This window comes from Trichosurus vulpecula, chromosome 6 (assembly GCF_011100635.1).
Source record: "Trichosurus vulpecula isolate mTriVul1 chromosome 6, mTriVul1.pri, whole genome shotgun sequence".
NCBI classification, from domain to species: Eukaryota; Metazoa; Chordata; class Mammalia; order Diprotodontia; family Phalangeridae; genus Trichosurus; species Trichosurus vulpecula.
This window is the reverse complement of record NC_050578.1, coordinates 42,873,255-42,885,301: the sequence shown is the minus strand read 5'-3', so window position 1 is coordinate 42,885,301 and position 12,047 is coordinate 42,873,255. Positions and strand designations below refer to the sequence as shown.

General features: G+C 37.9%; 1 protein-coding gene across 1 annotated transcript in view; it reads left to right on the top strand.

The window, feature by feature from the left end:
* The window catches only part of ANK2 (ankyrin 2), a 297,680-nt gene that overhangs the window by 204,463 nt on the left and 81,170 nt on the right, over positions 1 to 12,047 (top strand). The window contains exon 25 of the mRNA XM_036763028.1: positions 7,088 to 7,232. Coding sequence (XP_036618923.1) covers positions 7,088 to 7,232 — 145 coding nt within the window. The remainder of the gene's footprint in view (positions 1 to 7,087; positions 7,233 to 12,047) is intronic.

The window sequence follows — 12,047 nt, the reverse complement described above, 5'->3', positions numbered from 1 at the left end:
ATAGGGTAAAAACTAGCGAGATAGAAGGAACAATTTACAAGATTGGAACTAGCTTGATTTTTCCCTTGAAACTAAATAATGATTTTGAGTAATTTTCTCATTTTCAGAAGAAATGAAAGGAAGAGAAATAGGAGTGGTCACAGAGGCAGGAAAAATAAGGAGGGAGTGCATTGTCGCTAAAGATAAAGGGGAGATTTCCAAGAAGAAAGGCATCATCCGCTGTGCCAGATGCTACACATCGTGTAGATGATGATGGCTAAGAAAAGGCCTTTGGATTTGGAGAATCAGGAGGCCATTAGTAGCTAGGTGACATTGTGGATAGTGTAATGAACTTCGAGTTGGGAAGACATGAGTTCAAATACTGTCTCAGACACTGACCAGCTGTGTGACCTTGGAGTGGTCACTTAATAAATGTCTCTCAGTCTCAGTTTGTAAAATTTGGAAAAATAGCGCTAGCTATTGGGTTATGAGGATCAAATTTGATAATATTTGTAAAGTGCTTTTGAAATTGAAGGAGTTATCCTCATCAGCATCATCATTTGTGATCTTTGAGAGAGTAATTACAATAGAGCAGTTAGGGGTATGTGTAAGTCAGTTTGCAAGAACAGTGAGTTTAAAAAGAATGTAAACACTTGGGGATGAAAGAAAAGGGGGAGCATCCCTGGCCTGATATAAAGATAGAACAAGAGCACAAAAAAGCCTGAGATTAACCCATGAGTAGCATACTGGTGAGAGCCCCTGCTTCTGCTATCAGCCCCAACTCTGTGTGTGTACTCGGGGATCTTGAAAACTGCATTAGTCATGTCAACAAGTGACACATTATAGTAAATCAGATATGGCAGCCTTGTGTGGTAAAGGTACCTCATCTTTATATGTCACTTCATGTCAAACAAAGCCAACAGCACCATCAGTTGGGCATTGATGAGAAAACTTAGGCCCAGAGAAATAAAGTGACTTGCTGACAGTCACATAGCCAGGAAGTATAGTATGATAAGTTTTAGATTTAAAATTAAACTTTGTCCAGCTTACTGCTTTTAAAGAAAATAGAAAAAGGGAAGAATAAATACTTATCTGTGATGCAATGTGCTCATTGGATCATGGTATCATGGAGCCAGAAAGGACCTCAGAGGCTATCAATTACACCCCCTGCCTTTTTCTAGATGAAGAAATGGAGGCCCAAGTTTAATTCATGTATGGGTATAGGGTGCCAAATGTAAAACCATTTTAGATAAGTCTGCACAGCTGTATTTTGAATGGAACATACATGGTATGTAGTAAACACTTTTAGAAATGGGTCCTGATTTCTTTATCTGTAGCATGCTTGATCTAGCATAAGAGATTTTTTATCCCAGGGTCTCTGAACTTGTTTCTTAAAATGTTCTTATAACTGTATTTCAATATAAATGGTTTCCTTTATAATCCAAGTATTTTATTTTAGGCTTTTAAAAATATTATTCTGAAAAAGGCATCCATATTTTTCATAAGACTTCTAAACAGATGGCACGAAAAAGAGGTTTTGAGGTCTAGAGTCTAGTGACAGAAACATGGGGTAGTGGATGAAAAAAAAAAGTAGGAGATTTAGAATCCGAGGCCCTGGATTTGAATCCTGCTCCTGACACTTTTTACCTGTGTGACTGGACAAATCAATTTCTCTTAACCTTCAGTTCCTTCATTTAGAAAATGAAGAGATTGGACTTGACTTTGGAAAGTCCTTTATAGCCTTAGAAATCTATGAATATTTGAATTTATACACATATATGCATGTGTATGTATACATATAAGTATCCATTTCTGATTTAATATGTCTATCTGAATTCCAAAGGCAAATATCAATAATCTGTTCTTTTGGATAACTTATACCACTGTTCTCTTCATAGTAAAAGAAGGATGTATTTAGAAAGAGTGATCAAATGGGGATCAAGAGATCTGGGTTTAGTCATAGCTCTGACATGTTGGTCCAATAGGGGTAATAGTCATATAAAATACTAAAATATACTTTTTATCTGAATATATTTGTAATGAAAATAATACAGTGGTAGCAGTATAATCATTTAAGTGATGGCTTCTCCTAGAGCCCTATTGCAGAAAGTTCCCATCATGCTTTACTCCTTCCTTCCATAATCTCCAGTCCAATCATCTCTCACCATTTGTCCTTTTTTTCTCTATCACTCCACGTTTGTGTCTGATTAGACAGTACGCTCCATGAGGGCAAGGGCTATCATCAAAACTTTGTACGTCCCCCATACCTACCAAATTTTCTGCTCATAATTAAGTGGATGAATGCACTTTATAACCCCAAAGTATTCCATACATGTGGGCTAGTGTTTTTTATTATGCCTCTTGTTGTTCAGTGATTCAGATATGCCCAACTCTTCGTGACCTTGTAGATCATAGCACATCAATAATGTCCCTGGGGTTTTCTTGCCAAAGATGCTGTAGTGCTTTGTCATTTCCTTCTTCAGTGGATTAAGGCAAACAGAGGTTAAGTGACTTGCCTAGGGTCACACAGAAAGTGAGTGTCTGAGGCCAGATTTGAAGTCCTGAGCCACCTAGCTTCCTCCATTTATTATACTATCCCTAGTTAAAATAAACTCAGAAGGCATTTCTGTGTTGTGATTCTTATTTTTTAAGTAGCAAATCACTAAGAAAAAAAAACAAGAGGAATCTTTCTTGGAATTGGTTAAAGTACTCATGTAGACTTAGCAAACATAAATGTGATACTTGGAAATCCAGGTTGCTAAGAGACAGAATAAGTGCAAATTTTGAAATAAATTCGATAAACACAATGGAGCCCACTACATTAGTCTTCGTTGGGCCAAATGTACAATGATTCCATATTCGTTAATAATAATTATAAACTTTATAAGTTTGAAAAACACGTTAAATATACATATTATTTCATTTGATTCTCACAAAAACCCTGCAAGGTAGGTTCTATTATTGTCCCCATTTTACAGATTTTACATTTTTACAGAAAACTGAAGGTGGGAAGGGGTAAGTGACTTGGTCCAGGTCTCACACTAGGAAACGTCTGAGACAATGTACAAGTTCAGGTCTTTGTGGTTCCTAGTCAGCTGCTGGATTGGAACTCAACATGAAAAGTGCAAGTGATTGTATAAATCTGAATGGGAGGTTAGCAGTTGCTGAAATCCCCAGTCTCCCCCTTGCCACCCCTCTCCAACACTTAAAGATCCTTTTATAATTTCCTACAGCTTTGCTATTTAGTGAATGAAACCAAGCTTTCCATCTCACATAGCAATGCTAATTTTAATAAGGCTATTTTACAATATTAAATGTCTTGCCCATTTAAAAATTACATGGGATTTGTATTGAACTGAGAAATGTTATAAAACAGACTCCAAAAATCAACAGCTTGTAATGGTTTTATTATGTGTAACAGTGACGCATAAAACCATAATTTGTTAAAGCTGGAAGGGAGCTTAAAGTTCATCAAGTCCTACCTCCTCATTTTACAGATGAAGAAATGAAGTCCATAGGCTAAGTGACTTGCCCAAGGTCACACAATTAATTCACTGATGGAGCTGGGGTTAGAATCCTGTCCTGAATTAGTGATTTCCATACTTCTCTCACTTAATTTGTTTTTGAAGTTACTGGAAATAGCTTCAGAATCCGATAGCTACCCCATCAAACAGTTGCACGGAATTCCGAGATGTTCCCAGTAGTGTCAGAATGAAATTGATTTTTAACGTTTCCTAAAAATGAAGTAAAGGGACAGGGAGGGGGTATGGTGGATAGAGTACTGGGCCTGGAGTCAAGAAGACTCTTCCTGAGTTCAAATCTGGCCAAAGACACTTATTAGCTGTGTAACTCTGGACGTGTCACTTAACCCTGTTGGCCTCAGTTTCCTCACCTGTAAAATGAGCTGGAGAAAGAAATGGCAAACTATTCCAGTATCTTTGCCAAGAAAGCCCCAGAAGGGGTCATGAAGAGTCAGACATGGCTGGAAAATGACTCAACAACAAATAGTAGAGTGAATTGGGATTCAATTGGATCTTGAAGTCAAATGTTTGATTTAAAGAACATTTGCTAGTTCTGAAGAGAAGAATACTTCTAAATCCAGTCAGAGGATAGTGCCATAAAGTCTTAGTTAATTGATAGCTTTCACGAATGACTTTCTCAAAAAGCTGATTATGCCACAAATTATGAGGTTCTAATATGGCTCCCACGCAAGGGCATGCCTCTCTGTACATACTTGTGTGTGTACACACACATACACATTTTCTCTCTCTCTCTCTCTCTCTCTCTCTCTCTCTCTCTCTCTCTCTCTCTCTCTCTCTCTCTCTCTCTCTTTCTTTCTCTCTTTCTCTCTCCCTCTCCCTCTCCCTCTCCCTCCTCCTCTTCCTTCTCCTCCCTCTCCCCCCCGCCACCTCTCCTTGCTCCTCTTAGTTTGCTATATGTGATTTTTTTTGTATCCATTTCTTTCCTCACCTGACTTTTACAGCTATTGAAGGAGACCGGGAATATATCATCTTTGTTTCTCCTTTTATCCAATGCCTAATAAAGTTCTATGCCCACAAGATGCAGAGTTTTTGAATGACAAGCTTATCAAGGGATGTGTAGTAGCAGAGATGTGGATGATTGTTTGTCTTTTATCATTTGACAGTTGAAGAATCCCTTCCTTGATGTCTGGCATTCCATTCTCTTAAAAGAAGAGCATGACATAAGGAATGGGTGCTTGCTCATTAGTCTCTTAGAATTGTCTGTAACTTGTCAGACAGGTGACAGACTGGCAAAGCAAATTTAGCACGTGTCACTACAAAAGTAACCAATTAGTTTGAATAGCACAAGCTGTTTGATTTTTTTAAAAAGTCCTTTGAGTTACTAATAATCCAAAGGACAGTTGTTGAAAGGGGTGAGTGTTAATCATTTTTCTCCTTTGATGTCCAATCATGAAATAAAACAATATCCTGAGAGTTAGACATGTGGGTCACCCAAAGGGCAATGGAGAGATGAATAGGCTGCTGCACATGCCAAAAGTGTACCGCAATCAGCCCAAAAGATGTCATTGAGAATGGGTGCATTTGATAGACCACATGGGTGAGTCATCATTCAAAGTGAGAGGGAATTCCTGTGTACTCTTGTAAGTATTGGCACCAAGTCATGGGATCTGGAGAAAACTGCCCATCATATTAGGTGGACCCCTTGTTGAAGATTTACGAATGGCTATAAGTTCCATAAAATGACTGGACTTCAGTCAGGACACTTTGATTTGAAATCCACCTTATATAGCTATTCACTATGAGACCATGGGCAAGACACTTAACCTGTCTGAGCCTCAGTTTCTTCAGCTGGAAAATGGTAATGATGCCTCACAGGGACATTGTAGGGATCAAATGACATATTGCATATAAAGCATTTTGTGAATCCTAAGTCACAGTATAACCATACATTGTTATTATAGATGTTGTGAGGAAATGGGAGAATAGAAATATTACTCTAGCTGAGACATGGATACACATGACTATGATAAAAGGTATGTCAAAATGCAATGAGAAAAAGAAAAATTTCAGAGGAAAGGTGTATTTCTGGCTGGAAAGATAAGGAAAGTTTCATTGAGGAGGTAGCATTTGAATTGGGTTTTAAAGAGTACGTAAGGACGAGACATGAAGAACTGATGAGGAGAGGGAGAGAGGAGAAATAGCACCAATTGGATCACATTTCCTGAATAATGAGCTGGCTAACTTGGCTAAAACATAGTGAGTATATGAATGACTAGGGAGTCATGGGCGATGTGGCTGGAAAACCAAGTTGTGGCTGAACTGTGGGAAAAGAATCTGATGGTGCAAAATGCCAAAAGTAGAGAAAAGGTGCCTTTTAAGAGAATCTCATTTTGAAGGAACTCGGAAATTTAAAAAAGAAAGGAACGTATAGATGGAAATAGACGAGAAGACGTCTACCTGTAACATATATCAATTTATTGCCACTGCGGCACAAATTCATATCTGAATTTCTTTGTAGGAAATAGTAAAGAAAATGTTTTGAATTTTTTGGAGTGACTTAATTTTGGAGGTGATTTTAATAGTAATTTTTTGAACATTAGGAAAGGTTAGCACCCCCCCACACACACACACACTCAGCTTGGCTAACCTCCTAATCCTATCCATTCCCAAAAGAGAAAAAAAAATAATATTGTTTTTTTTATCCAATTAGAGGAGAACTATTATTCCTAAAATATATTCTCAACTAAAGTCATTAGGCTCATATCCCTTTTGTTGCTAGCAGAGAAGGCTGTGGCTGCCTGCAATTGGCTGATGACCTACACAGTAGCATGACTAAGTGATTCCAGACACCATAGCTCCATCAAACATGCCGTGATCTTCATTCGTCAATCATTACAGTTGTTGATATAGAAAATTACTAGTAGATCGCCTTTCAATTCTTTTGGCTTTTGATGGCTTGATCTCTTAGGCCACTTCTTTTGGCTACTAAGAGTTTGCTACAAAGCTTCAGGCTATCCAATCTCCATATAACCATTTATAATCTGAAGCCAGTTGTTGAACTCTGGAAAAATCACCCTGTAGCAGAGCACCTACTTTGCCATTCTTGAATGGAGGCAGTTAGATGGAGTGCTGGACCTGAAGTTAGCAAGTCCTGAGTTCCAATGTGACCTCAGATGCTTAATAGCTGTGTGACCCTGAGAAAGTCACTTAACCTCTGTATTTCTCAGTTTCCTCAACTGCAAAATGGACATAATGTCATGTACTTTGCAGATGTAAGAAATGATACAGAAGGGAAATGGACAGGGTGTGGCAACCTGTTGGATATGAGAAGTGAGGAAGAGCAAAGAGTTTAAGATAATCTCTGACTCATCAGCAGTGGTAGATGGGATGAATGGTGGTACCACCAACAGAAATAGAATGAGAGGCACAGGTCTATGGAGAAGTTTTAAGTGTGTGTGTGTGTGTGTGTGTGTGTGTGTGTTGTGTTCTTTTTTCTTTCCTGGTGTGCAGTGTTGCATTGGTAGAAATGTCCTTACACTCTCACACTCTCAATTCAGCTGGCATATCATCATCTGTTCTAGTCATTCAACAATTAATGTGTCCTGTTTTTTTTTCGTTGTTTCAAGGTGAGGATACCATGACAGGAGATGGCGGGGAATACTTGAGACCTGAAGATCTGAAAGAACTAGGTGATGACTCTCTGCCCAGCAGCCAGTTCCTTGATGGAATGAGTTACTTGAGATACAGCTTAGAGGGAGGACGATCGGACAGGTATTTCCCTAAAGCACCTATTTACAACGCCAAAAGCAAGTGCTCGTTTGATAACTGATAACACAGGTTGTCAACTAATATGCTGCCTGTAAGTTTTTCCTCAGTTCCTGTTACTCTTTCCCTTAGCAAAATAAGGGGGATTTTGGAGGGACATTGGCCATTATTCCATGTTGGCATTTGTTAGCTTTAATTTACTTGGCTTTTTATTAGTTTCATGATTTTTTGATGTTAACTATATTCTGAAGGGGAAACATCAGGGGAAAAAGAAATTCTAGAGGGAAATTTAGTGATTGGAAGTAGCTTTCTCCAGTTGGGAAACCAGAATACTAAGTCCAGAAGAGCCTAACCTCTGCATGAAACAGGTAACGCTTGGGACCGCTTAGATTTTATATGCCTATGGGAAGATATATATAAAAAGAGAGGGAGGAATGTATAGATAAAGATCTCTACATCACCGTGTGTGTGTGTGTGTGTGTGTGTGTGTGTGTGTGTGTGTACACAAACGTATGTAAATGATATCTCTTGGTATACCAACAGAAATAACTGGAGTTTATTAGGGTTTGAGACATATTAAGTAGGAACATTATCTTCATAACTGATCAAATGGAGCAAATCTACTATTATCATCAATCGAAAACAGTGAATATTGCTAAGTGCTAATGTTAGTCTCAGGTTTATAGATTTTAGGGCAAGGTCTTTTAAAACTTCTTTAACATACCTGCATATGTTCAGCATATTTAATCAAGACCTTTATGTATAGTATGTAACAGAATCCAGTTCTAAATGGCTAAGTACTCATAGAGTTTGGGTTATACCATTGGGTGTTAATCCAGTTTTTACTTTGACACCTCTGATCTACCCTTTTACTTTAAAAAAAAAAAAAGATTTTAAAATCCACTGACAAGCAGATGTTGGTGGTTGGATTCTTCTGTTCTTGTAGAGCAAACAATGATACTTCCAACAACCGAAGCACCTTCACCTTGGGCTCTTTGTAAGAATGAATCTGTTGGTTTTTCCTTTCAAAGTACTTAGGTGAAAATGGATTTAGACTAATGGATTTAGACACCATCTGTGAAATGGGAATGAATGGTTTGATGTGTCTGTGTAAATTGAACACCTGTCAGACAGCAATAAGATAAAGGAAAGGAAGAAAGAAAACAAGAGCCTCTTTTCAGACCCACACTGGAATTTCTAGAATGCTGATGTATCAGGGACTCCAGAGAGGGAGTTAAAGGAATAGTCTCATTGTCATGGGTTTTTTTTTCTTTCTTTCACTGTGTTTAGGTAAGGTAATCATTTTTCTCTTTCATTATTTCTCCCCTCCCCTCCATTCCTTTTTTCCCTTTTTATTTGTCTTTTTTCTTGGGGGTGGGGTATGCTTTCAATAGCACCATACCCAGGTAGGTATTACATGGCATGAAAACATTATCTTCCTGGATGCTATCATGCTACCCTCCTCCATTGCTGATTTGCTTTGTGGACCTGCTGATCAAATGATGTGTCTTGTACCCTGGAATGGTCGATTTGTCTTAAGGATTAGGATCTTTTAAAATGTATTCAAGAGTAAGCTGATATAACCAACATTAAAAATTCAGGAAAGATATCATTTAGAAAGACGTGAATATAATAAGATCCCAAGACGCAGAATTCTAAGAGAGCCTTTGAGAGCCTCATTCTTATAGTGCCACCTTGTGGTTGAAATTAAACAATCTTGAAAATGCTTAATTCCTAATTCCTCAATTGTTTAATCACTGGGGACTCTTTACTAGTCCTCATTGGCAGTTTCAGGCAGTATTTTAACAAATATACAGCCAAAGGCTTTCCAAAATCTAGATGGAAATGTATGACGTGGAAGACCAATGATGTTTTAGTGTTTCAAACGTTTTCGTTATTTTCAGCAGGCTATTAACTGAACGTCAGGAATTGTGACTCGCATAGAAAGTGGTCACCCCTTTGCAAATTGTTGTAAAACATTGCATGCTCTGTGAACTGACTCAATATTTAAAGCAGGAGTAGGGAACCTCTGGGCCAGGGACTCAGGGCATTCACTTTCTGTGGCTGCCCTCCAGAAGCCTATTCAGAACAGAATCTCTGGTGACTGGAGAATGTTCCGAGAACAGTTGTTTCAGAAACCTACTCAGCCTCTTTCTTTGTTTCTCTTCCTGAATAGTTCTCCCTCTGCTCTCCCTAGCCATGAAACATCCTCTTCTTTCATTTCCACTTTTGTTTCTATCTTCTGTCTCAGTCTTCTCCTCCCACGTCCTCTCTATGGTTCACTTTATCTCTCCCCTTTTCTATTTATGTCTCCTTTCCTCCTACTTCTTCCCCTGCCTTCTCTATCCCTAACCTAGAAATGACATTGAAAATATATATATTAAAATATGCTTTAAATATTATTATTATAATTATTATATGACACAAAATGCCATTTAAAAATACTAATAGTATTAATGAAAAAAAATTATGTGATCTCTGTTCTTAATTTTTTAATTAAATGTTTGGCTTTGAGATATTTCTCAAGGAAAAAAAATACCTAAAATTATGTATTCTGTGTGCTTTAAATTATTTTTTTTACTATGAGTCAGTACTACTTGAGAAAAAAAAATGGTTCCCCACCTCTGGTTTAAAATATTAAGGAAAACCAAGGCTAGTCATGAAGAATGGGGTCTTTAACTGCTCCTTAATTTTAAGGACAGGAATGGATGATATTTATGTGCTTTAACTTGATTATCTGTTGCTAAAATCTTAACAGCAGCACAAATAATATATTTTGTTATTCACAGTTGAGCACATACAATCTGAATGATTGTTCATTTTTTTGACACACACAAAATCAATATTAATTATCTATGCTAATAAAGGAAGGGCAGCTAGGTGGGACAGTAGATGGAATGCCGGGCCTGGAGTAAGGAGTCCAAATTTGACTTCACATATTTATTAGCTGTGTGGTCCTGGGCAAGTCACTTAACCCTGTATGCCTCAGTTTCCTCATCTGTAAAATGAGCTGGAGAAGGAAATGACAAACCATTCCACTGGTTCTCTGCCAAAAAAAATTGGACACAACTGAAGTGATTGAAAAATAACAACAAAAATAAAGGAAGAACAAAACAAAACATCAGACAATTCCTGATCTATTTATGTTTATACTTAGCACAAGATTCTTATATACCCATCAAGTCAGAATACTTTCTAGATCCAACAAGCTTTAAAATCAAGTTCGTCGCTACTGATTGGCCCAGAGCCTAGCTCAGAAATATTGAGGGAGGCTTTCAGATCACCATTGGTTATTGCTAAACGATTAACAATGTTGTTAATTGCGAATTGACCCTATGTTGGTTACAACCTTTAAAAAAGGTTCAAATAAATAGGGGGCACACATATTTGGATGTAGTTTTCTCATTGTGAGATGCCATACTTTCTAAGAAGGTTGCTGTTTAGAATGTTACTTAATTCCAAGCACTGCTACTAATGAAATAATGTCCACTCGTTCAATGTAAATCGAGTCAGTTCAAAGTTAATTGAGTGAATATGACTACCTGGCTTCAGGGTCAGGAAGAGCTGAGGATCAAATCCTTCCTTAGTTCCTTCCTCTGATACATACTGGTTAGGTAACAGTAGGCAAATCACTTAATTTCGCAGTGCCCCCAGAGAGTGCTTTTAGACTATAAGTTACAGAAGAGTTCTTGATCTGCACTGATAGATGGAGTTTCCTCATAGAGAGTTTCCTGCATCAGTAATAAAATTGCAGGTTCTGTCCTTCCGTGTCCTCCATCTTCCCAAAATGGATGTGTAAACATTGTGAATCCATTCCCTTTCCCCTTATCCTTTAAACTGAGGTTTTTGTGCTAACTGATATTAAATTGATAGAATATGCATAAAATGTGATTTTCCTTTCACTTCTATTTAAAATGTGTTAGGTCACACACGATATTAGAGAAGGAATGAATTACAACTTTTCTTACCACATGCACACAATAAGTAATTCGAGGCTTATTAAAAATGGAAAATACTGATTATTCAAATCTTGAAAGTCCATTCTGCAGTCAAGCCCCATTCTTCCTTGATATTCATAGGTGTGTGACTGTTTTTAGTATGAGCCAGCAGATGTCATGTCTGTGATCCTGAGCTCAGTTGTAGCTTCGTGTGTTCTTTTGTCTCTGATTGCTTCAGCTACTGGCACTATTAGGGTCAACACAAACAGTGCACACAAAAAGAACAGGGCTTTTTCTTCTCTTTTAAAATGGCTGGAAACCCACAAGAAAAACTCCATTTCCGCAGGAAGCATGCAGCTGGCTAGAATTCACCACTGTGTACCTTCCAGGGGAGAGCAAGCACCAACTTTAGACCATTCGTAGGTTCAGGAAGAGTGACAGAATGAGTGAAAATGAAACGTGGTTAGAAACTTTACTTTCACTTTGGCCTTTTCTCCAGAGGAATGACTACTTTGATCCTAACAGTTTTCCCCTCTAAATTGCAGTGAGATTAACATCCTAACCTGTTTCAGGAGTCCATAGAGGAATGATTCCCATTTTTTTGTGTTCCTCATATGGGTGGTAAATGAAGCTGAGTGTCTGCTTTCAAATATTTCTAGGCAGAAAATGAATCTAATTGAGGACCAAGTTTTAACTTGGATTCTCTCCTACTTTTTCAATTGAATGATAGCAGCTAGTCAAGAGATGTTTTGGTTCAACTCTCTGAAAAAAACAAAAGTTAGTGTTACAGTTGTAAGGTTTTTTCTTCCACGGTCACTTTTTATGCTCCTCCTGGAAGTGGCATTGTCAGCTAATAGCATGCTTTTTTTCACTCTCCCTGCTC